The 26,856-nt window shown below is 47.2% G+C and overlaps 1 protein-coding gene across 7 annotated transcripts in view; it reads right to left on the reverse strand.

Annotated features, from left to right (window-relative positions):
* TRAPPC9 (trafficking protein particle complex subunit 9) overlaps nucleotides 1-26,856 on the reverse strand; it is a 427,690-nt gene that overhangs the window by 281,828 nt on the left and 119,006 nt on the right. For all 7 annotated transcript variants that reach the window (XM_080939655.1, XM_080939654.1, XM_080939652.1 and 4 more), the window contains one exon: nucleotides 13,936-14,060. In XM_080939655.1, the coding sequence (XP_080795781.1) occupies nucleotides 13,936-14,060 (125 nt within the window). The remainder of the gene's footprint in view (nucleotides 1-13,935; nucleotides 14,061-26,856) is intronic.

Genomic DNA, 26,856 nt, shown 5'->3' on the forward strand with positions numbered 1-26,856 from the left:
TTGCTTCAGTCACACCCCACAGCTACCAAGTCCTGTTGAACAGAGACCATGTCTGTACATCTCTTCTTTCCCTTGGGTATCTCTATATTCTCTAATGAATTCTGAAGCACATCCTTGCACAGCTTGTAAGAAGATGGAAATCAAGACCACAAACTGACCTTCAGTCACTGTCCTATACCAGTAGCTCTGGCCAGAAACCAGAGTGAAAATACCGCTGAGAGCCTGTAGGGGAACAGCTGGGTCCCCAGGACCAGAGGAACCCAAAGCAGGTATCAGTTAGTCCAAGAGTGTCACCATGCAGGCGTGTACCCAAGTGGAAGGTGGAAGAACCCACCACCAACAAGGTCCTCATCCCATGTCACAAAGGACTGAGCCAAAGACCAAGCAACTGCTGGCCCCTGACTTACCCCCACCTGCTTCCTCTCCCAAGTTGCTACTTATAGCTCCTGCAAGACTTACTCTAAGTAGTTTTGCTCTAAGCACTAAAAATACCACGTGTTAGATGGAAATGCTTGTCACAGCTGTTGCTGATACAAACCTAGTTATTATGGTTCGGATGTGACCTGAGTGTTTGCCCAAGGCCCATGTGGTAGAAGTGTGTGATGCCCAGTAAAGACACAGAGAAGTGGTGGGACAAGTAACTCAGTTATGGGGGCATGACCAAAAAGAGATCAGTATGGTTCTGATGAGATCTTAGTCAACACAATATCAGATTAATAAATGATTAGGAGGAGACAGAGGAGGAGGAAGACAAAGAAGAGGAAGAAGAGGAGGAGAAAGAGGAAGAGAATGTGAGCTTAACCCTGACTCTCTCTGCCTTCCTCTCTCTCCCTGTGATCTTCAACATCAGCTTCCTTCTATGAAGACCCAGAGATGCCCAATATTGGCAAATCAGCTTCTAAGACTGTGAAGTAAGTACCTCTTCTGTAGCTCGGTGAAGACTCTTGACTGTTTGTCCTCGGGCCTATGTGTATATAACACCAGTTAACAGTCTGCACAGGAACCTGTGAGGAAACATGGATCTATCTGCAGTGTCCCCGGCAACAAGCAAGCAGAGTAATGCTGGGTCTAGAACGGCATGTAGAGATAAACGGGACTGTCTGCAGTCATCCTGGAGACTCAGGGGCTGGCGAGACCAGAGAACGAGGGGCAGAGAGGGAGAAGGGCAGAGAAGGGCAGGGGGAAGAAAAGATACAACACGGAAGGTGGGGGAGAGAAACTTGGGAACAGCTTGGGGGCTATACAAGGGGTAAGGTCTGAATGGATCATCCTTGCAGACCCTGACATTAATCCAAAGGTGATGCTGCAGTCGAAAGCAAATATGTCTCCATGATTTCTCTTTTATCCTATATAAGATCTACAGGGAAAAAGCCCACCCCACCACCCTAAGCAATGAATGACCCAAGACCCTAGAAGCACAGTAACTTTCAGATGAAGCAGGAATACAGGATGGACCTGTGGTTAGAGCCCAGGGGACTTTCTGCTATTTGCACAGAACACAGCCTTGCCGCCGGGACTCCTCTGCCAGGCCGCTGAGGTGATCCAGATGAGACACACTGATGTGAGTTTTAATTTCCTCTCTTTGTCAGATACGTATTGACATTTGGGCCACAGTCCAACCCTTAGGGATATTCATTTAATGAGTTTCATGATGCTTTGAAAAGTACCTTATATTGTTCAAGAGCCCAGAATGGGACAGGGAGGGGGAAGAACACAGGACCACAGGAACAGACCAAGATCTGATGAGGGGGAGCCTGCACAGGCTAATGACAGAGCAGGGCAGGTCTTCAGGACTGGTCTTTTCTGGAAGCTCAAAGGACACCTGTGATGAACTAGCTGTTACCCGCTACTAGGTCCAAGCTCAGCACTTAGCAAGTCGGAGGACAACTGTTTCCCCTGAAGGCCTCTGCAGAAGAACGAGGAAGAAGTTCAGTGGCTCAGTGGGCAGTCAGGCCTCCACCCCAGCCAGTCTGCTCTGCTTGTCACTTCTGGGTACTCACGGTAGCAGCACCCAGGGTCGTAATCTATACTGAGAGGCATGCAGGTCCTACTGGCAAGGCCTGCTTCTCTTCCTGTGTAATCCCAAGAACTACCCTAGGACCATGATACTGCTCTCCTCAGCGAATATTTATCGAGTACATTCAGCATGCCAGATACTGCACTTCAAAAGGGAAGCTGTGACAGTGAGAAGGACAGAGGGGACAGATGATGCCAACACAGCAGACAAAATACTGCTGCAGCCGGAAGAGGCATGGGGTTGAGGGGAGGGTTTCTTGGAGGAAATGCCAGCACAGACAAGGAGCAGGACTCAAAGCAACAGAGCAAAGGATACATAGAATATTCTAGTCTCGTTAAAATGCAGAGCCTGATTCAGGAGGCCTGCAATGGGACCCTGGAGTCTGCATCTCCAATGGAATGGCAGGAATGCCAATGCTGGCAGCTGATATTCTCAAAGCCCTGGCTGGGCTGAGCAACCCTGAAGCTGAGCATCCCAGTCCACATCTCTTTGGCTAAGCCAGCCGTCCTCAACCTCATGACCCCTTTGGAGGTCACAGATACCCAGCATATCAGATATTTACATTATGATTTGTAACAGCAGCAAAATTACAGCTGTGAAGTAGAAACAGAATAACTACGGTTGATCGTCAGCACACCACGAGGAACTGTGTTAAAGGGGCACAGCACCAGGAAGGCTGAGGACCACAGCTCGAGATCATGACACGGCTAACTTCTTGAGGGGCAGTTCCTATTTCTACTTCCTTGCTAAGCACTACTAACATTCCGTCTATCTTGGTGAGCATTTATTTTTTTAAGAAGGAGGAGAGAAAGTTCTGGAATTTTCCAGGAATATCTCAGGTTTAAAAAAAAAAAAAAACAGTTGATGTTTTATAAATTTTTGCAGAAAAGAGTGCCTCCTCGCTTGCATTCTACCATGCCCGCTCTGCACACCGCCACACAATATCTTCACCTCCCTGCAGCCGTTCTAATTTCAAATATTTTATCTCACTGTCATTTATATATTTTGTCAGGCGGCAGGTCTTGATATTAAATTTAAAAGCACAGTCATACCTCTACTGAGTCACGCCGGTGCTGGAGATGTTCTTACACAGTGACTCCCACTCACTAAGTCAATTTTACACTCTTGAGCTTATCAAATGGGGGGAATATGAAAAAGGATGGTAGCATGAGGCCTCGGGACAGGACAGCACCCTGCTCTATGCAGAACCCCTAGAAATGGGTACAAATACTAGGTGCCTACAGCAGAACCCAGTGACAGGAGGGGAGATGAACAGGTCAGGTGTGGCAAGGAAGAGAAGGCGTGGAAAGAAAAGGACATCCCATCCAGGCACATGTGAAAGGCATTAGATGAGCCCAAGTCCTCCACACAATGATGCCCTCCCCCACCAGCGAGATTAACTATTAGCTATCACCACTCGGAGGTGCCTGCAGCCTCAGTAACCTATCCTAAGCAAAGAAGCTGACCTCACAGGTCACTGTGAGATGAGAACAGCTCATCTTTTATTGTCAAAGCATCGAGCCTCTAAAGATTAACAACCATTCCAAAAGGGCCTGGAGGCAGCTCAAGACAAGGTCCCTCTGGCCAAACTGTGACAATTTGAGCAATGACAGTAGGGACTGTAAGTGGATCAAAACACTGAGTCAACAAAAATCCATGCTAAGAGCTGGGGAGCAGAGCTGAGGTTCAGAACTGGAAAAAGGTTGGGGATGTGCTTCTGAGTAATCAACGGGCTCCAGCAGATGGGCTAACTGTTGTCATTTACAGGATACCTTTCAGAAGCAGAAATAAGAAAGTATTTTCTAGAGAAGTAACGTAACATTTATGACTCGGGCAAAGACATTTGCTATGGGTGATGGACCAACACGGGGATGTTCTCTTGTGAAAGGAGAACCCACTGGGCTTAGGGCCTTGTCAACCCATCCAAGTCATCCATCTTGGCCCCAGTGTTTGGTGAAATAGCCAACTACAATGTCAAAGTCTCAGTAATTCTCTTACTCGGGATGAGTGAAGGTACAGAGGAGAGGTGTCAATGGAGTGCTCAGCCACAGGAGGGACATGTGAATCACCCCTGCTCCCAGACTCAGGGGTCATCACAAAGCAGAGGATAGAAAGAGTGGGAGTCTAGGTCTGGGAAGATGAGACCGTCTTCTGGACAGGACAGGAAAACAACTCGTGGCCTCATGGCAGCTGTAGCTGCACGAGACCTGTACAAGATCAAGCCAGCGAGGTGAGAGGGGACTGTGTACTCCTAACAGAGGGCTTCTGGGAAAGGGGGAGTCTGTTTTCTTGACGAGCATGGCCCCTTGTAGGTCAACCAAGCTCCAGTGGATAGCCACATCCTCAGGAATATATGGGCAGTACAAACTGAACTCACAGTGGGCTATTTAAAGGGGGGGAGGGGACAAGAATGTCAGGTGAGATAAGGAGAGAGAAATAGATATGAGAGGTATTAAGACAGAAGAGAAAGGGTCAGTATGTTCAAAATGGTGTATAATAAAAAACTTTTAGAAAAAGAAAAATCTTAAAAGATAAAATGAATACCAACTTTGTACTAAAAATCAAAGTAGCAATCACGTCTCCCTACACATATATGCATTCAGAGGGATGTGAAACCATTTTCACTTGATTCTTCAGAAGTCAGAAAAGCAATGCCGGTCTTTAAAAGTTGAGTGCTTGTTTCAATCTTACAAAGAAAAATTCAATCGGTTATATGCAAATATCTCACATTTTTGTTGGAAGAAGCAAATCAAATTGAAATCACAAATGCTGATTACCACGAGAACACCCCCCACCACAGACAGATGCACAGTGCCCAGCAACTTAAGAATGACAAACACTCAGCTATAGCCCTTCCTCGAACAAAACGATTCAAAATGATGTGGATTCTGGTGTGGATTTGTATAACAACAGAGTTAAATCATGTAAAATAATATGAGGGCTTTCAATTGAAAGTAAGAATAAACAATAATTTCAATATAAAAGGATTCTTAGCATTACCAGGGTTAAAAGATCACTAGTAACATCAACAACAGGAAGGAGGGAAAAAACCCTGTCTGGATAAATTACCAGACAACTCAAAAAACTTCGAAATCAGTTCATACTGTACAATGTATGAGCTAGGGTTATAAGAGCACCAGAAATATGTTTATTTCTAGATTTATAAGACTAGAAACCCAAAACTATGCTTTCAAAGATCACTAACTCAGGATGGGTATTTAAGGATTTTGATACAAAAGAAACTGGGGATCATGAACCTGAACTTACATAGGAATTCTCAGGGGACTGTCCCTTCGATGGTTACTGGATAAATAGAGGGTTTGGATCAGGCATGCCCTACGTGAGCTCGAGAGCTCGTTAAAAACTAAAGTAAAGAATACACACAGAGAAATGTCATTAAAGTGAGGAAGGAGTCTGTGTCCCGGAGCCAGACTGAGCTCTGTGTGACTGGCATCCAGGCAGGCAGGAAAGGCAGGGTTGACAGCACAAACAATACACAGGCCACCACTTGTTTTCCCTCTACTTCCTATGCTCCAAGTAACAGTGCAGCCCAAACCTTGCAGCCATCCTTATTGTTTCGTATTCTTAGGGCTGATCTCATCCCTGAGCCATTTACAGCTCCGGGAATGCTTGGTGCCCCTCCCTGAGCTTTCTACTTTATTTAGACTCTGGCCAACCTACTGTAACCCTCACATCCTATGTCTCTCTTATCAGATTTCCTCCTCAACGTGATGTGAGTTTCGAGGCAGCATGCTACATCGTGACCAGATGAGGACTTTCATTCATCTTATTAACAGCTAGATTGAAAAACCCACAGGACTATCTGGAAGCATCTAAGAAAATCTAGTGCCGGCTCCCGGATTTTTTTTTTTTTTAATATCATCAAATCAAAAATACAAGGTTCACAAAGGTAAAGTAATTGCCTTCTATGCTACAGAACCCCTTCTCTGTCAGCCACGGCCTTCTCATAGCACCCGACTGTTTTCCATGCATTAGCCACTTGGACATTAGATAATTCTGTTTCCTGTCTTTCTTGGCAAACAAGGAAGAAAACCTAGGCTATTCAACTTCCGATTGCCAGGACTAACTCAGGGTAGGGTAGGGCTAACAGAGTGCTGTAGTCATGAACATGCATGTGTCCAAGCCACATTACACAGTCCAGAGTTCCCACTTGTCACCTCATCTTATCTTCCTTACCACCTGTGTTCCTTGAACATTTCCACAGAATTGCTCTGAACATGTCTGTCCCTTGTGTGGGCTCAGGCTGTGTCATTCACCAGCCTTCCTTCCCAACATCCTCTGCTTCATTCTTCACTAGCCACCCACCATCATTGAGTGCTAACAGTCACTCACTAGCTACATGCACAGCCGGACTCTTTCCTAGCATGGGAGTGATGAGAGAACGCCATCCTCTGCCTTTGAGGGACTTGGGGTTTAGAGAGTGACAGAGGAAGGAATGGCCTAATGGCTTCACCAAGTTCCAGAGACAACATGGAAAACATACATGTAGACATGGGGCCATGCACCTGCTCATTCCAAAGAAACCCAGTCCTTCTGGGACCTGTGGAACTCACCTCACTACAAGGGTGTGAAGGATCACCCTCACTCCAGAGATGACTTACTGTCCATTGTGACAAAGCTGGCCAAAAGCAAAAGTCATTACAGGTCTGTCTGACATCAAATAAACACAGGGGTTTTCCTCCCATGTCTTGTCCTTTTGAAAAAAAATGTAGATATTTGGGAAGCAGGGTAAGAATTATTTTGTTTTGACGTAGTCTCTAAACTGCTTTGGATTTTTAGGGAACTAATCATGTCACCTAAATATCCTTACCCAAGCAAACATATTGCTTCTTGTCAGTCACTCCAAATAGCAGACTTAACTCAATTTTCTTCTTTGGCAAGACTGCAATAAAAGTACACATTTTCCTCTCCTGTCTGGCTCTTTCCTGTTGTCTGCAGATCAATCATGCTGAATGTGATGGCAGAAGCCACCTCACAATAATAGTCCCACAAGACCTGCTTGGCTCTGAGAAGACACCCAGTGTCCCTGGAGACCCTGCAGATGAACGGTGTAGTCCTTTGCAGCACAGGGTCATGCTTTCAAATATTGGATGGTTTCTGTTGCCGTACAGCCATTAATCCTGACTGTAGGCACATCCTGGGCCTGAGCAGACTGAATTCCATATCGCTATGCAAAGGTTTTAAGACCAGCCCCAAGATCAGCTTTTTGATGCCTATTTAATTATGTGCTTGATTTAATTATGTGCTTATATCATGGTTTTATGACAAATTATTATGAAAATTCCTTTTTAGGATTCCAGGTAGTATATATAAGTCTGTCATGGAAGTATTTCAAAATGAGCTCCTGTTTTTAATCACATGCCTGTCTCTGAGGTACATCAGGAAGGTTTCAAACCCTTTTAAGAATGATAAGCCATAGCTGGTGGTGGATACCTTGATCCTAGCATTGGGAGGCAGAGGCAGATGGGTCCCTATGAGTTCTTTGAGTTCATCCTGGTCTGCACAGCAAGTTCTAGGACAGTCAGAGATAAACAGAGAAACCTTGTCTTAAAAAGCAAAACAAAACGATCAAGCCTGGCCCTGCTAATAACAAAGATTAAAAGGGAAACAAGGTTTCCATTTTCAAGGCAACAATCCCTGAAGTAAGGTCTCCACCTCAGTGTATAACCCAGGGATGTCCCAGAAGTACACATTTCCAGCCCTCCAGATAAGGATGCCACCCAGGTGATTGTAGGGCAGGCACTATGTCAACGAGCTGCCCACCAAGGGTGGGGTGTGGCTGTAGAAGCCATTTTAGTGCCTTTCTGTCTTGCTGGTTCCACACTCACCAAGAGTATATCTACTGCATATGCCTGCCCCTTGAAAAGGAGGAAATGCAGACATCAGTAAGTCTCACCTCTATCTTTAACTTGCGATCACCTGGGGAAAAAAATAACTGGCAAAAAGAGTACTCCAAATGTTGGCAGCTTGCTAGCATCCTAATAATGATATGACTCCAGTGGCCCACCGATGGCCCAGAGTGGGACGGGCTGTGTATACTGTTCCTCTCTCATCAGGGCTGCAATGAACTCTACAGACATTCTCCCCAAACCAGAGACAAAGTCACCCTGACTCTGCCTGTGTCTATTCTCAGCAAACATCACACTGGCATTGTTCAGTGTTAGTCTCTGGCCAGAATGTGACTCTCAGACACTGTACATGGATCTACCCCCAGCATTTAAAACTGAGTGTGTACTGGCTAACTGCTCTCTAGCTGTCAGACGTGTGAATTGAATAAAAGCTGCAAGTGAGCTAGAGAGATTTGCTTGAGGACCCAAGTTTAGGTTCCATGAGAAACTCCTGTCCTGGTGATGTATGCAGGTAACCCTATCGATGCAAGAGATGGGACAAGAAGACACAAGGATCTCTGGAAGCTCATGGGTCAACTACTGTGGCCTATGTGGTGACATTCCAGGCCAAGGAAAGACTCTGTTTCAAACAAAGAGCAGGGATGGGGCCTCAGAGGTGCTTGGCAGGTGAAAGTCCTTATTGCTATTCTAGGAGACCTGAGTCCAGTTTCCAGCACCCACACCAGGCAAGTACCTGAAAGTCTATCTCTAGGAGACCCAGTACCTCTGGCCTCCTAGAAAACATTCATGTGCACATACCTATAATTGAACATATACAATATGCATAATTCAAAGGAAAACAAAATTATGAAGTAGAAGGCACCACAAGGCCAACACCCATGTCATGTACACACACACATACTTACATGTGCACACACAAACATATACCTGCAGAAGGTTTGACACAAAAGCCATGGTCACAAAAGGTCTTAGCTTTGTGCTCTCTAGACCTGGAGGAATGTCCCTTTGGCCTCATTTAGCATTTGTTTTAGCATTCCCCAGACAGCAGCCTTTCTCCCAGGCTCTCCATTCTAAATTTCTTATTAAGTTTTAAAATTGTTGAGCAGATTAAAGGATTCCTGTGAAGCTTTTATGCTTAAACTTTGTAGGCAAAATGCCCTGTCTCTGTAACTATCACTGGGACAGATTAGAAATAATTTGGAACTGAATTGGATTTGCCATTTTGTGAGCTTTTCTTATCTACCAGGACTAATAGCAGACACTTCCCTCCCTACAAGGGCTGGGAGGAAGCCTTATTATCTGCCTTTCACAGAGTGAAAACTGAGGTCAGATAGGCCAAAAGGCTTAGACATGCCTATTTCATCAATATAGCTTGAATCAATAGAGGGTGTTCTGTGTCCTGTAATAAATTCTGAAGCACAGAAACCGCACAGGCGGAGATGCTATGGTGGCAGAAATGGCTTATGTACAAGCCTTGAGATCAGAAGCACCTGGGCTGGATTTAACTTCTACTCAGAGGCTTCCTGACCCTGGACACTTCCTTCACCTCTTGGAGATATCCTAATTTCTTCTGAATGAGGTGCAATTGTAGTCCCGGGGAATAGAAATAAGCCTGGTCGGCATCAGAGCCTCTCTGCCCCACTGTTCTCTGGACTTAGCAGGTTCAAGTGCTTGCCTTCCCTGAGCTGCCAGCACTCTGGAAGCCTTGAACCCAGAGAGCTTGGAATGGGATGTTTGGAAGCCATTTTGTTTCTGTTATGCAATTACTGAATGGATTATGGTCAGTCACCACTGCACCTGGGCCACTGTGTCTTTGTCGGAAAGGCAGATGTGGCCTGAGGGCAGGTGTCTGTGGCAGCTTCACTGCTGTCTACGTGGGTCTCCTCTAGGCCATCTGAATGTCTATATCACTAAGCTGTCTGCTGAGTCCCAACCACCACTGCAACCTGGTCCAGTAGCCTTTGCTGAAAGAAGCCTTCTCTTCTGATGCCTCCTACTCAGGGACCGCCTACTCCACTGCCCTACCCCTCCCACGGCCATCTCTGCCAACTTCCCTTCCTTCCACTTGCCTATATTAAGACCCAACACTTGCTGCAGAAGCTCCAGACCTGAGTTCAATTCCCAGAACCCACAGTAGAAGGGGAGAGGCAGCTCTGCAGGTCCTCCTCCCACTGCAGGTCCTCCTCCCACTGCAGACTCTCCTCTCACTGCAGGTCCTCCTCCCACTGCAGGCCCTCCTCCCACTGCAGGCCCTCCTCCCACTGCAGACTCTCCTCCCACTGCAGGTCCTCCTCCCACTACAAGTCCTCTTCCCACTGCAGGTCCTTCTCCCACTGCAGGCCCTCCTCCCACTACAGGCTCTCCTCCCACTACAAGTCCTCCTCCCACTGCAGGTCCTTCTCCCACTGAAGTCCCGCCTCCCACTGCAGGCCCTCCTCCCACTGAAGGTCCTCCTCCTACTGCAGGTCCTCCTCCTACTGCAGGCCCTCCTCCTACTGCAGGCCCTCCTCCCACTGCAGGCTCTCCTCCCACTGCAGGCTCTCCTCCCACTGCAGGCCCTCCTCCCACTGAAGGTCCTCCTCCTACTGCAGGCCCTCCTCCTACTGCAGGCCCTCCTCCCACTGCAGGTTCTCCTCCCACTGCAGGTTCTCCTCCCACTGCAGGCTCTCTTCCCATCATGTGCATGCCAAGGCACATGCTCACTCCTACTCAAACAGGAGCACATCACAAACACACATACTAGTAAATAACTTTCAAAACATATAAAGCTTCCTTTATATGCTACCTCTGGCTTCTCCAGATGCAGCCCCCAGCAGGTACACACAGAAGAAAGAAAAAGAGGGGTGAGGGAGGGGAATGGAAAGGGAGGGGAAAGAAAGGGAAGTTGTGGGGAGAGGGGGAAGGAAGGGGAGGAGAGGAAAGGAAAAATAAGGGGAGGGGGTAAAAGGGAGGGACAAGGGGAGGGGGTAAGAGGGAGGGAGGGGGAAGAGAAGGGAAGAAAAGGGAGAGCATACTGTTTGCTTAACTTCAATTCTTTGCAGATTCTTCCAGTATCTCCATTTCTGACTATAATTATTATAGTGCAAAAGCATGTATAGGTTTTGAGAAAAATCTAGCAGCTCATGCTGCAGCCAATATCTGTGTGTGGTGCTGCTGGAATGTCACAGGAATTCCACAGGTCAAGCCTTCCCCTGGGAAGCATGAGAGAACGGCTGGTCAGACCGTGGAGGCTCTTCTCTATTTCAAGGTGGCAGAGAATATTCCGGAAACAGGTGCCAGGTTTTATTAAATGCTGAATGTGGCAACAGATGGATATGCTGTTTACTTAATTTTCCTTTCCTCATTTATCAACATGGGGAGTTACAACTGTGGGCGTTCTGATGTTAAACCAGCCTTGCCTGTTCAGTTATGTTGTACAGCCCATTAGGTAGTGTAGGCTAAACTTCTGCTTTAGAATTATTAAAACTGGGAGAGGGGTAGTCCTCAGTGGTGGTGTGTTGCTTTGTGTGGTGTTTCTTCAAAAACTGTTTATCTTATTTCTTCTTGTTTTTCTTTTTTCTTTTCATTAATCATCATCGTTACTGTGTGAGTGTGACATGCCACAAGATACACATGAAGGACAATCCTTAAGGGTCATTTCTCTCCCTCCACTTCCATGTGGGTGGCAGGCATTGAACCCTGGTCCTCAGGCACGCATGACAAGCATCTTAAGCCATGAGCCATCTCACTTGCCGTATTCTTCCTTTCACAGCTTTTTAAAGTAGTCTACAAAGATTTCCTATTCGTTCTCCCTTAAGGAGTTTCTCTAGGAAAGGTTTGAACACGAGCTTTCCTTCCTTGATGGATACAAAGTTACCTACCAGGTCCTCTGCACAAAGCGCTTCGTAATGCATCTCCCTTATCGTCTCGGCGAAGCCTGAGCAGAAGCTCCCTATCTTGATCCTCATGCTGGTAATTTACATAATTACTCTTTAATCAATCTGGCTGCAAGTCAATAGATTTCCCCGACTTTCTCAAAGAACAAGCTTCTGGTTACTTTATCTATTTCAGGGATTTCGTTTGTTCCTTAGTTCAGTGATTTCTGCTCTGTTTTTCATTGTTTCCTTTTTGCTTACTTTGAGTTTAATTTTCAACTTTTTCCCTAAGTTCCTGAAGTTGAAGTCCAGTCTTTAGCTACTCTGTAAGTTAACATGCCCGCCAGCTGCAGTCCCAAGAGACCGGATACGGACAGAGAGGGCAAGTGCTCTCCAGAGTGCAAAGGGCAGGAGGCTTGGTGCCCCTGGCAAGCTTCATCTTTGTAAGTTGAGCATTTCTACCGGCAAGCCGCATGCAGGCGTGAAGTGGAGAGGAAACCTACTTGAGTACCAGGAGGCAGAGCACGGACAAGACTCTAGCTCTGGAGTGGCTCAGCCATTGTCCCATCTGTGTCTGGTCCAGCTATGCTGGTTGGAAGCACCCAGCACAGCCCGACCTGCATCCACAGTATCCAGCCAGTACCATGAGCTGGTGCCCTCTCAGGCCTCTCAGCAGAGCCCCCGTCATGTGTCGATCATACAAGACCGCTGCAGGCCACCTGTGTAGCTACTGGCTCCCTGTGACGGCTGGAAACGGAGGGCTAGGCAGTAAAAGCTAGAAACAGTCTGAGCCTAACTAGATACCAGGCCATTCTGGCAAGGGTAAGGCCCACTGCCTTACTTCCTTCACAGTGGCTCCCAGGCGAGCAGCTACCACCCACTCATCTTCCCTAATCTCCGTTTTCTTTAGCTATAGACGTGAAGGCGAGCAGTCTCCTCTTTCTTCCCAAGCCTGTCAGTGAGCCAACAATGACTGGTCTTCCAGATGGGACTCTGAGAGGCAGACAGGCCTGGCTTACGTAATTTGTAGGCTAGGGATACATGTCGAGGGCCTCAGGCATACTGGCTAAGTACTCTGCCGCTGAGCTGCAGCCTCAGCCCTACAGACAGTGCTGCTGATGCTCCCCCACCAAACACAGCATCTATCTTCAGTCATCGAGTCCTCCCACCACACGCAGAATAGTGGTCCTGAGTATGGGTACAGCTCCTGCCAGCCACCTGTATCCTTCAGGGAAACACAGTGTGCCGCGTTCAAGCAAGTGCTTGGCAGCCCTATCACCCATGGCAATACCAGTAATGACTGTATGGGTTTCACATCATTCTGATTAAATCACATCCTTCCTCCTCAGATGCCCCAAGGCAGGCCTCAAACCACTGGCATAGCCCTCCCCACTCTTCAGAGAAGCCCACTACCCCACAGAACACAAACCCCTCTCCATACTGCACCAAGGTTACTCAGGGCAGCTCTTCCCAGGCAACGTGGGCCTTGGCTTGAGCTCCTCTCATGGCCCCATTAGCCAATGCTCTCTCACATTTCAGCATGGGGATAGGAAACAGCACACCCATAGGATGGCCATAAGTACACTCACTTAAACAGTGACTCTATTCCTGCACCTCAGTCACTGCTCAGAGCCCTACAGCATCCCACTGTGCACTTCGGGGGTGGGAGGGCGTTCCTGCAGGGTCCAGACCGGTGCCTGGAGCTCCTATTCACACACCCTCCTGCAAGCAGCAGGCTCTGCTCCTGTTGTCCCTCATATCCTGAGCGTTCCAGCTTTGTGCAGAGCTCCAGGAACTGTGGGCTTACAAACCAGCACCTGCAAGAGTTGCCAAATGACTAAGAAAAATGCTACGAGGTAAATATGCAAAGTGAGAGTTGGACAATGAGTACATCTGTCAAAGGACGGGGACAAGGGGAAAACCATCTGCTCTGCTCAGTGTCCGCAACGCCATGCCTGCCTTCCCAGTCTCTATGTCACGGCAAGATCAGAGCTCGCATCCCCCAAGTACATGGCACATGCGTAGCCTCTGGACTGCTATCCAGAAATTCCACAAGACGTGAAAACATGAGAAACCATTTTCAACCACACACCTCCAATCTCCTTCAGAAAGGTACTCTAAACACTGAGTTGGAAAGTGCTCTAGCAGAAACCAGGAGAATCCCGGCAGCCTGCACCTCCACGGATGGACTAACCTTGACGTGGCCAGGGTCCCCCGTCTTGCTGCCCTCGGAAGGGTTTGTGGGTCTGCTCTCCACTCGGGGCCGGACGACCTGGCGGAAGGGACTGGACAGGGGAAAGCCACTCACGCTGATTCCATCTAGGAAGGAAGACAGAAGTCCCAGGTCAAACATGACGGTCCGTTTTGCAAGACAGGGTTTGATTTTTCCAAGAAGTAACAGGAAGGAACCTGGTCTAATTACAAGGTGGGAGGGTCTTCCCTGAGCATTCATTCACATTGATAACACCCCTCATCAGGCAATTTTCTTGTAGGGACTAGTGTGGGGAAAGTAGGTTTTCATGGAGAACAATGACCCAGAAGTTCACTGGGGTTCTCGAGGAATGATACACTCAGTAAAGGGCCAACCAAAGGCAAAGCAGCTCTCCTGAGCACTGGAGACCAGCTGCCAATGAGACCAGATACTACAAAGGGACTAGAAGGTTCTACCATCCTGCTCACCACGTCCCATCTTGGCCCCAACTTTTCACTCTGTGACAACTATCACTGATCCTCCAACATCCCCCAGGCCTAAGCCCCTTCCACAGTGCCTCCCCTGGGTACACTAACTGAAAACAACTGTTCCGTGACTCCCAGAACCTTCTATGGCCTGAGATCTGTGCCTACTATGCGCTACCCAGGGCAGAGGCTGAGCATGAGGAACCAAATCAAGGAATGCCAGGTACTGGGAAAGAGGGAAAATATACATCTGCAATGCCTTGGAGTTGGAAAGCTTTGGAATATATGTACTTTGCAAATGCACACATACATACATACATACATACATACATATACATACATATATACATACATACAAAACAAACACGCACGCACACACACACACACACACATGAAATTTGCCTAGAAACCTCAGAAATAATTATCTTAAATCTTGTCGCCTCTTCACAGGCTGAACAGTTGTACTTTCTAAACCAGCGGAAGGTAGAAAAGAAAGGTAGCATCACGCATGGCCAGGGGTGTTTCCAGCTCCAGTTGGGGCAGAAGCTTGAGCAAGAGCAAAGCTGGAAATAGCACAGGGCAGCTGCAGAAGCAAAAGAGACAAGCTGGGAAAAGATGTCACGGGAGACACTGGGAAGGAACTTGCTCTGGCTTGGGAGCCGGGGAAGAACAGAAAATAATATTGGAGCATCTCACCCATGTTTCCGCCAACACAGGCAATCACAAATAGAATATGCAAAACAGATTTGTCTGACAATTAATAGGAAGACAAGGGTGAAAAGCTGCAAACAGATGGGGCAGCCTACCAGGACCAAGGAGCTTAGAGGTACTATGAGGATGGAAGGCATGCAAGAATGGTCTGAGTCGCAAATAAAAGTAAGCTTGTAGCGTGAACTTCCTAGTTACCATTTATAGCATTCAATCTTTCCATTAGGAGATAGGCTGTGGGCAATTTCAGGATGCAATTCTGCATGCTGGAATAATACTTCTCTTGACTTCAACTATAATATCACAGTCATCATGACAACTGGGAAATGACAGCTGAAAACAGGTGCTAGCAGTGGAGAGAAAGCAACTACTCCGGCCACACCAGCAGAGCCAGCCTACAAAGGCATATCCAAGAACTGCCAAGGTACCTGTGCCTGGCTGCAGAGGAGCTGGCGTGCAAACTGGGGAACTGGGAGGGAAAGGACAGCCCTCACCATGAATGAACATCACCCAATCGGCGAAACCATGGGTAGTACAGAAGCGACCTTGGAGAGGCTCTCCTGCACTTCTCACACCCGACTTTACAACTTCAGGAGCTCCAAACTTTGGCCTCCAAAACTTACCCTCAGTGTCCTCCAAGGGGTTCAACCCTTCTGCCTCAGCCTGATCCATGTTTCTGGAGTCTCCAGCTCAGAGACAACCTATTGCAGGACTTTCTGCCCTCCACAACTATGTAAGCCAGTTCCTATTCTACCAGCAGCAACCCCTTCTCTCCAACGAGCCCTGGCAGATCTGATTGTGGATCATAGTGTCCTTGGACTGGCAATGGGCACAAGAGCATGGAGGCATCTAATTATTCCATACTCCCTGTAAAGAGGGCACTACCATACTGACTCTACACATGAGAAAGCCAAGGTTCCAATGTGGTGACTTCTTCAGTATTACACACCCATCAACACATAGCTAAAACCAGAAGTCAGAACCACCAGCCACACTGAAACAAAAACAACGTCCTGAGATCACCAGCCCAGGCTGCTCTACAGCAGCCCATGAGGTCCAAACTATACATCGAGCCCCCATCAAACCTATGGTTAAGATTTACAAATAGCTTAGCAATCAACCCTAGTGACAGGGTATGCTTTTTATTAAGAGTTTACAGAAAGAAGAAAAAGACATGAATATAGATAGATAGATAGATAGATAGATAGATAGATAGATAGATAGGTAGGTAGGTAGGTAGGTAGGTAGGTAGGTAGGTAGGTAGGTAGGTAGGTAGATAGATACCTAAAATAAACTTGAATAAAATGTAACTAATATAAAATACACTTGCAAAGGTAAAAGAAAGCAACGGGTCTCTCTTGTGGGGAGTCTGTCAGCTTAGGCTGTTCCAGGTAGAATATTTTTCAAAGATGCTTTCTCATGTATTCATAAAATGCATGGATGCCAAAAACAGCCCATCTGGTTATCATAAAATATGCTCAAGGAAACCAAAGCAGGAGAAGCAGTTGGCTAAGGCGATGAGCCAACGCTCATCCTTAATTTCCATGGAGAAAGCAGCATGCTCATTCATTCAGAAACTCTGCAGTGTGTTTAGAAGAGTAAAAGTAATGTCTATGGTGGACTCTGAGTGGCACGGTCCTTAGCCTCCATGGACAGCCTTATCAGGACACTGTTTCTCCTCCACTTGGTACACACAGCGATTACAGCAGACCTAAGGCCTTCTGCCTTTTCCAGTGTTGGGAGGCTTCCCATTGTCCTCCTGAACACCTAGAGTGCTACAGGGTTCCAGAAAAAGTTGTAGCTTTGGGTACAGGAGTTACTGATCTTGCTGGGTAAATGACCATATTTCCATAGGAGAGGATAGATTAGTTCCAGGCATCCCCCCCCAAAAAAAAAATCAAGCTGCTATCAAATCACTTCTTTATGGAATAAGATGTCTATCAGGAGAGTGATGATTTTCTTGATACGAGAACAGGACTATAGAAGGAAGGTAACTGCAGATGCCCTGGAGTGAGACATGCACAATTCTCAGGGGAGGTCACCTGGAGGGCACTAGTGAAGAGCTATGGGAGATGTAGGCACTCGTGAGCCTTCCCTTCTTCCCTTTCCCTGTGCACTGCTACTGAATGGCCCTATGCTTGCATGCCGCCTGGGGTTCAGCACAGACACCAGTGGCTTGCTACTCTCTTACTAAGAAACCTCTTCTGCTTCTCATGGGTGAGTAAGCTTCTTGCCACCTTTCTGAGAACAGCCTGGGAGCATCAGCACAGGGTTTCATCTGAAGTTCAGGGCCGTGTGCAGATCACACTGGATGGTGTATGGCTTCACAGTTTACTGACAGCTGAAGTTAGCTAGGGCTAGCTCTGTAATCTGCTGAATTCTCTTCCGTAACCTGCCTGTTCCCCTAACGCTATCCCCTGCAGTCAAAAAAGTTGTTCAACAACAGCCGTGGTCTGCTGTTCTCTTTTGAGAATAAATATGGATTTTTAGAGTTCTGGTTTTGTTTTGTTTTGTTTTTCTTTTCTTTTCTTAAAAGAATGGTGTGACTCATCCTGAAGCACCCAGAAGCTGGAGGCAGCTTGCTTGTAGTCTTAACACAGAGTATCTCTTTCTGTCTTTGTAATTCCTAGATAACTCACTTTTGCCACAAACGTGTTTTGTTTTGTTTTGAAAGAAGCCTGAGATTGTGTTGAAACTTGGCTTTTTCTCAGGTTAGAAAGCATTAAGACAGGGAAAATATCAGTGCCCAGCACCTGCCATTCAATTCAGTTACTTCCTGCCTGTTCTCATGAGGTCTTCCTTTGTGAGATCACACTGGTCCTGCCCTCTACATGCCCCTGTGCCAGCACAAGCCCCTTGAGAATCCGCCTGAATGCACGTCATCCTACTGTGCATATCTTGAGGACAAGTCCAGGATCCTTGTCTCTGAATCTCTAGGTCCAGCCTGCCTGCTGCCTACCTGGGTGTGCCTTCCTCACTCAGCACTTACCCCCTCAGCCTCTGGGAGCTATTCTTTGGTCCCCCTTTGTCGTCAAAAACAGGGGTTCCCCCCAGGGTTCCATAAGAACTTTCTACCTTTGTGAAACCCATGCTGCCTTTGTGAAGATTTCTCATCTGCCATCTGCCTTCAGGGACCAGACACATCCCCTACCCAGTCCTGGTCCTGTGGGCTTTTGGTCCTTTGGGGAGATTGCTGAGCTCTGGTTTCTGGGTTGCCCATTCCCTAGCTGGGTTCCCATGGCAACCCCATGCTGCTTTCATACTTGTTGTCCATTTCTCTGCCTTGTTTTTTAGACAACCAGAGCAGGCTGCTGCCCTCTCCCCAACCGGCTTTAACCTTCTTTGGTACCTTCTCTTCTCTGCCACTCGGCCTCTTACAGAAGGTCTCCAGGGATGAGAAACGCTATACCTGCAGCCCTAACCTTTTCACAATCTGACTATCCCATCTAGACCTTGAGTGGTTCACTGGTAACTTTGAACAAATGTCTATTCTATTTTGCCTACTCTTTTTTTCCATATTTGAATTGAAACTGGGGGGGGGGGTTATATCTTGGATTTTAATCCTGACCTATGGTTGCTCTTGGGTTGTGTTGGCCATTGCATGTTGCTTTTGTTTTGTATTCAGTGGGCTGTCTGCTTTTGCTCTGAAGGAACAGAGCTAATGTGCTGGACAGCCTGCCCATCGTTATATTTAGCTGGGCCACCTACCTGCCTTCTGACTCACAGACATTTCACAGCACTACAGCGCAGCCACGGGAAAGGTCAGCCTGTCCCTGCCTCCCTGGGGCTCATAGGAAAGCATCTCTGCGGATGTAGACAGCTTCGTGCCACCCACCACACTTGCCCCGGAGGTCTGTTTAATAACCTATGAAGTATATTCATTGGTAGGCCCCCTGTACGTCCAGTATGTGGGAAGGTTGATTTTGTTCCCAAGCCACCAGGATGAGGATCGGAGTGTTTGTCATTCATCAGCAACAGGTGACCACTACAGGTAACAAGAGCCTGTCTGTGGGCGCTGAGATCTCCCGTGCTCATCAGTGCTCTCTCTGGCCAAGCTGTGGTGACTTACCACGAGACAACTGTGGGGTGGGGGTGGTTGTTCAGTGAAAGGGACTATAGGTGCTTCCATCCAAACAGGAAAAGATGGTGTCTGCTGAAGTCCAGCCCTGCTAGCTCAGGGTCCAGGCTGCCCAAGCATTTCCAGTGCTGTTCTTCCTTCTCTACCCTCAACCAAGCTCTAAGCCTTCTCATCTTTCCTGTTTCTGCCATGTTGGCCTCCCAGCTGCGACCATCCCTTCTGCTGTCTTCTATGCTGGCATCATGGCCACACAGCTGGTGCGGAGTGGCTTGGCCTCTCTGCTACAGCTTGAGATAGGACTTCTCGCTGCCACAGTCAGTATACAAAGTAGGCATGCATAGCCCTACCCTGAGGCCAGGTGATCTTCCCACTCTTCTCCCTCGTTTCTCATGTCCTAGAAGTACAGGGCTCCTTCCATCTAGTGAGCCACACCCTCACATTGATTGCCTGTAGTACACACCTTCCTCTGTGCTCTAGCTGCCCAGGACCTTTGAAATGTCAACCCTCCTCCCACTGTCATTTAATTGGCATCAGGGTTACTGAAGGCTCAAGGAATGGCTGCAATGCTCAGCATGGTTTGTGAACCATTGGTATAGACAACCATCTTTCCGGTGTAGTCAGCCTTCCACTGTCTACTTGAAAAGCTCCTACTTGTCCCCTGACCAAGTAATTCCAAACACTCTGGGCAGATCCTGTGGCTGTTGAGCACCTGTGACAAGGGCCTTTGAGTCCTGCAGGATCAGCCCTCACCGGATGACTGTTGTGGGGCCGGTTGGGCGTTTCCCACCCCTTGGACTTTCACAACCATTTCAGAATCACTTTTTGGGTAAATTTTTAGAGCCATCTGTGAGAATTCCCATCCAGACTTCCAAACCAATGGATGAATTTTGGAAACACAAAAATTTCTTATGCCATTTAGTCTTCCTATCTATGAGTGTGGTATATCCCTTTAAGATGTTCATCTTGTTTCATAGTTTCCCAGAAACATAATCACCTCTGGGAAGGTCTTATGGTATTTTACACTTCATTCCTAAAAGACTCATTTTTGTGATTAATGGTACTTAAAGTCTTAAAAAATGAAAGTTTGCTAAATTGCATGCAATAATGTGAACTGTGGTGTCTTGAATGCTCATGGGAAGTGACACTGTTAGGTGATGGGGCCTTGTTGGAATAAGTGTGGCCTTGTTGGAGGAAGTGTGTCACTGTTGGGGTGGGCTTTAAGGACCTCCTCCTGACTGCCTGTGGAAGACAGAAGCACTTCCTGGCAGCCTTTGGATCAAGATGTAGAACTCACAGCTCCTCCAGCACCATGTCTACCTGCACACTGCCATGCTTCCCATCATCATGATAATGGACTGAATCTCTGAAACTGTAAGCCAGTGCCAATTAAATGTTTTCCTTAATAAGAGGCACCTTGGTCATGGTGTCTATTCACAGCAATGGAAACCATCACTATGACAAGCACTAATGTTAAGTTACTGCTTGACAGGCTTCTAGGTTTTTGTTCACAGTAGGGCACTCTATACCCAGATCACAGCACGATAATTCCCAGCATTCTCTGCTTCCTTCCAGTCCTGTTCCTGTTGGCAGCCTCTACCAAGATGCACAACTATGGCTGCCACCATGGAGTATCAGTCTCACTTGTTACAGGATACTAACTAAATACAGCGCTATTCTCTGCTATTTAGTCCTCTTTCTTTGACTTAAAACTCACTTGAAGATATTCTTTTAGACTTCCAGGAGCAGACGCCTCAAATCAGTGTCTGTGGCCCTCCTTCGTCTCCGTGTGGCATTTGAGGCCCAAGTCAACGCTCATGTGTTTTCTTGCTGTGTCAAAACGATAGTTTAGCCATCCTGCTTCTCGTGGACAGTTGGCTTGTTCTCAGTGGCACTGCTGTAGATCCTCTGACTCCATTTAGACAAGAATGGTAGATTTATAGCCAAGTTCTCTCAGCTTCTCCCTGCTCCTCCTCCTTTTAATGCTTTTGGTTTTGGAAACAGAACCTAGGGGCTTAGGAATGCTAAACACATGGCCGACTGTCACCTGCCACCTGCTTACAATGTGTGCTTTGGTTCTTTGATCTTTTAATGTTACCTTTCCATGATCAGATCTTTTTCCCCCCAAAGACAAGGTTTCTCTGTGTGGCCTGACTGTCCTGGAAATAGTTCTGTAGAATAGGCTGGTCTTGAACTCCCAGAGATCTGTCTGCCTCTGCCTCCTGAGCACTGGAATTAAAGGTCTGTTCCATTATGTCCAGCCAAGAATTTAATTTTGCTATTATTTGGTTTTTTTGTTTGGTTGGTTTTTTGGTTAGTTGGTTAGTTGGTTGGTTGGTTGGTTGGTTGGTTGGTTGGTTGGTTAGGGATTTTTTTGTTTTGTTTTGTTCAATTTGGTTTGGTTAGTGCTACTATTTGTCTATAGAATCTTTGCCTACATCTAAGTCATAGAAATGCTGTTCTCTAGAAACTGGTGCTTTACTTTTTACGCTTAGGCTATGGCTCCTTTGAACTAGCCTCTCCTATCCCCTCTCCCTCACAACTACAGTCCCCTTTCCTCCTCTCTTAGCTACAGTCCCTTCTTTCCCCAAGCCCACATAGCTATGGTCTTCTCTTCCCTAACTCCCTCACGGATATGTACTGTCTGCTTTATCTGTCCTCTCCAAGGGCTGTGCTTTCTTCCTGGCAGCCTGGTGCCCAGTGCTATGGAACTTTGCCCTACTGACCCAGTCTGTGTGGTGCAGAAAGGTAGCTGCTAGCTGTACATGGCTATGGGCACTTCAACAGTATATGGCACACAAAAGCATCTAAAGTATTGATTATTGATTTCACTTGATCTTAATTACTTTAAATTTAAGTAAATGTCTCTGGTGGCTACTATGGTACACAGTACAAGTCAAGTCAGAGAGAAAGTAATTTCACATAAATTTAAAAGTATCACTTTGCCAGACAAGAGCCATAAAAATGTATGGTGTTGAATACATGGAAAGAGGCTGACCAACGTTAAAGGGCAGGAGAAGAATTTTCTCCAGAAGTGATGTTGGGCTAGCGTTTGGAGCAGGAAGACGACTTCAGCAGATAGAGCCTGGAAAACAAGGATGAGAAAAGTGGCTCCTGAGTGTGCAAACCTCTGGGCAAAGAAGAGCTCCCATTTCAGGAATGTAAACATTTTCTGAAAGGGATGTGTACATGCCTACATGCCTGTGCATGGGGCGGGGGGAGGAAGGGAGGAGCTGAGGGAAAGAAAAGGAGAGGAAAAGAGACTTGAAGTTAGCTTTTAGGAGGCTTGGGCCATCACTGTAGAAGCTAATTTGTGGGAAGCGAAGATTCTGTATGACAGTCAGGGGAGATTTTGCTTTCCATAATTTTTAAAATCAATGCTCTGCCTTGGAGCTTCGAGCCTTGAGCCTGCTAGATGCTTAAATGAAAGCACAATGCTTTTCCTATGAATTCTGATGCGTGGATATAAGCACACTGTGTGGGGTGTCGCTGCCTTTAGCTTGTCCTTTGAGTCACTGCCTTCTAGAGGACAAAGGTGGAGGGAGGAACTGGAACATGACCACCTATTCATATAAACAAGGCATTTCCACTTTAACCTCAAACTAACAATTCTCTGGTTTTGTTCCCCAAATTTTTAAATCTCAAAATAGCCTATGCTAATTCAACTACCTCTTATAAGAATTGACATCCATTTGTTTATGCACATGTAAATGACATAGAAAAGAGAAAAGAACTGGGTGCCAGAGAGATGGTTCAAAGACTAAGAGCACTGGCTACTCTTCCAGAGGACCCAGGTTTCATTCCCAGCACTTCCACGGTGGCTCACAACCATCTGGAACTCCAGTCTCAGGGACTCTAACACCTTCTTCCCCCATTCTTACATACCCAGCACACATGTGGCACACAGACCTACAAGCAAAGCATAAACATATATGTTAACGACGAGAAATCTAAGCGGGACATAAGGATCATATTAGCACCATCGGTACTATTGCAATGGCTGTGCAGCAACACTGTCTGCCCAAGGTCAGAAGGCGGTGATCAGGGGAGCCAGGCCTTCACTAGTCTTCCTTCTAAAAATTTCCTCAGACATATCTGGGACCTGCACACAGACCTCATGCCACTTAATCCTTTGGGACTTGATGTAGTAGCCCTGCCCCCTCCCATCCTGTCTTCCTCCATGTATCCCAAGGGGTGATATGGATACAGTGGGTGGTGTTACTGGTGCCTGAAACACTCAGGAGATGAGAGCCAGTGTAGTCAGTCACCTTAGGAGGGAGCCTAGTTGGCCCAGTTCTTCCCTCATGTCCCCAAAACCCACAGACCTCAGTTGATGCTTCCCATCCAGTCGACTCACCTGCTTAAGCAATCTCCCCCACCCTCGGCTCCTTGGGAAGCATGTCCAGCTTCTACAGTGACGTTCCAAGAAAACCCCGTGGGCTGCAGGCTTCTGTGGCTGACACTGCCACGTCTCCACAATGCCCAGACTGGCCTCCCCTGAACCCATTTCCTTTACAAGGATCTTTATCTGGCAAGTAAAACCAGTAGTCCCAACCCAACATAACCCTTGAACCTCCGCTGGGTTCATGATGTTGCGGGTCCCCTGACTCACAGCAGTGAGCAGGAACTGAGAGTGTCCAGGCCCAGCCCTGTGCTGAATCCTGAGAAGAGACACCCTAAAGGGAGGTAGGGTTGACAACATAAAACAGCACCCAGGGATGCCACGGGGACTCACAGGAAATCATACCTCTGCCACTACAGTTCACTAAGGACAGAACCCACAGAGTATGGCAGAGGGTGGCTAAAGCTGGGCCCAAAGGGCAGAGGGATGAGCACTGAGTGCAGAGCCACCACTGGGGACAGCAACAGATGCACAGCAGCCCCTCAGAATACCTGCAATGGGGAAGGGAAGGACCCAGCAAGAGGGGACTAGGGAGAGAAGAAGCATGAGCCCAAAGTGTACGGGACCTTGCTTTAGAGAAGAATCTAGATGATTAGAAGGGAACTTAGGAAAGGGAAGGCTAATGACAGGCAGTGGAGTTGCTGAGAGCCAATAACAGTTTGAATAAAAGATGCCTAGCGTGCAACCCTAGGCCAAAGGGAAGGACGAGGCTGCCGGGGAGAAACAACAGACACATCGGCCAGGACCAACAAGATGAAGATGAAAGTGTGTCTCAGGTGGAAAGTAGAAAACCATATCTGCAAATGACCTCCATTGGCCCTCAAAAGTGGGCATCTGCTGAGAGCAAGGGGGCTCAAAAAAGAAGACACAGTGAGAAGACCCAGGCTAGTGCTCAGTTCTCAAGGAGTGAGATGGTGTTCACCAGTGGGGAACCCTGATGTGACCCAGCACACAGCCCCCCCCCCCACGACATCACAGGTCAGAGTCCAGGAATGCTCTGTGCCAAAGTCACATCGCTGGCCCCTTCTCACAGGTACCAGCAGCAGCTTCGGAGCATAATGTTCACCGTCCTTTCACCCTGTGACACCAGGCCTAGAAAGACAACCTGTCATGAGCAGGGTCACCACTCCATCTAAAAGAGAAAGCAAGCTGTCTTGCTGCCCACAGACAGTAACGCTACAGTGGTTTACCTTTGTACCCATCTAGAAACAATTTTGTTTGCTCTCTGGGGGAAGAAGGCAGAGCCAGACAAACACCTCTGTGTAAAAGGCTGCTGCACCGCCTTGTGACACCTTGGACAGATTGTCCACCTTTCTGGGACTCAGCTTCCTGTTCTATAAAACAAACTGATTAGACGAGATGCTATCTCTAGCCTGTTCCATGGTCTGTGAGGCTGAAGAGTCCCTCCTTCCCATACTGAATCTGAAATGCCATGTTTAATTATCGAGTCCAACAGACACTGTCGGGCTGAGAAAGCTGACATTTCTTTTATAAAACCAAAAGCCAAAAAGCACAGAGAAAGGGGAAATAGAATTAAATAATTAATTGGGAAGGAACCAAAAGCAGAGAACGTGTCCACTGTGCTGTCAGGCCCAGCGACTCCAGAAGGCTGTTTCCACCCTCAGCATCAGTCCCAATAAAATCAAAACGCTAATGTATCGATCCCTCTGAGAGCGTCTAGCTCACTAATGTGTCCTTCAGACAGAGAGCAGCCTGGCTTGATCTTCGAGATACCTTATGGAAAACTCCAGTGCAGAAATAACTTTTCAATCAGATCAGACACAGAAGACTGCTAGGCCAAAGTATTATGACAGAAATGTCTACCTTGTTTCTTCTTTTGAAGACATTTTATTGTGAACTGTCACACTAACAGAAAAAAAAATGCCATGAAATAAATGTGCGAATTCTGATGCAAACACTCAGCACCAAGAACAGAATCTCCCCCCACCCATCACTCTCCTCTCTCTGCTTTTCCTGATTAAAAATAACCTATAACCTCCTCCTTCCCCAAGGTCAGCCTGTGCCTGAACCCCTGTCTGTCTGTCTTCATAATCCCCACTCCCTAAGCAAGAGCCACAGACACTAATGTAGTTGCACCATGTATCCTCAGATCTGGTATTTCATTATTTTTCATTTAAAGTGCTTTCATCCTTATCTCCTTATAGAGTAGAGGAGTGTAGTTTGTGTGTGTGTGTGTGTGTGTGTGTGTGTGTGTGTAAAACATATTACTATCCCTAACATTCTTAAAAAGTTTTAGTGAAAAACAGAAAAAGATTGCTTATGCAACAAGGCCACATGGGGAGAAAAAAGAAGGGTTCCTGCCCACCCCCAAATCCATCTTCAGGGCACTAACATGAAGTTTAGATTTAAACACAGGATGACAGACACACACAACTAAGCATATTTAATCAGGACTTGGACCCGTCTATCACTCATTTGCTTGTTCGGAGACAGGTGTGTCTCACTGTCTAGCCCTGGCTGGACTGAAATGTACTAAAGCAGACTTGCATGGAACCTGCAGACGCCTGTATGCCTCTGCCTCCCCCACACCCGGTTTTCACTGTAATTGCTCGTAAGAGAACAGTTCCGTGGTGTTAAAGTGTCCACAACACGGTGTCACCATCACCACCTTCCCTGTCCACAATTCACAATAGGGTGCTGCCATGACTATCTTCCCCGTCCACTGTTCACAAGAAGGTGTCACATCACTACCTTCCCTGACCGCAGTATGGTCATCCCTCTTGACAATGCACATGAGAAAATCTGCTCACATGACGGCAGGGTCTCCCACGAGCCTCAACTGTATGCTACATTCCAGTGGTGTATTTAATGGTGTGGAGAACTCAGCAGCAGCAGCCTCAGGTGTGTAACCTGGAGGCAACGCTACCTCACAGGAGTGCCCAGTTCCACAGCACGGGAACATGCTTGGCTATGTCTTTGTCACGTGGGCAGTCTCCTAAGAGCTTCAAAAATGAACTTTCTACCCCATTTTCAACGGGTATCTGGGATACTTCCACCAGGAGAAAACTACCTCACCAGCTGTCAGGTTCTCCAGAGACAGAGAGAAGAGGAAGGGAGAGGAAGTATTGCTAATTATCACCTTCAAACTAACATTCTCTGATGCTGAACGGCTCCCTCCTGGAGCATTAGAACCTGCTCACTGAAACACAGGCATCAGGCTGCCAACTTCTGGGTACCAGGTGGTCTCTTTAGGACAGTATCTGGCTCCATATCAGTGCTGGTCCCCTCCGATC

Source organism: Micromys minutus (assembly GCF_963924665.1).
Source record: "Micromys minutus genome assembly, chromosome: 27".
NCBI lineage: Eukaryota > Metazoa > Chordata > Mammalia > Rodentia > Muridae > Micromys > Micromys minutus.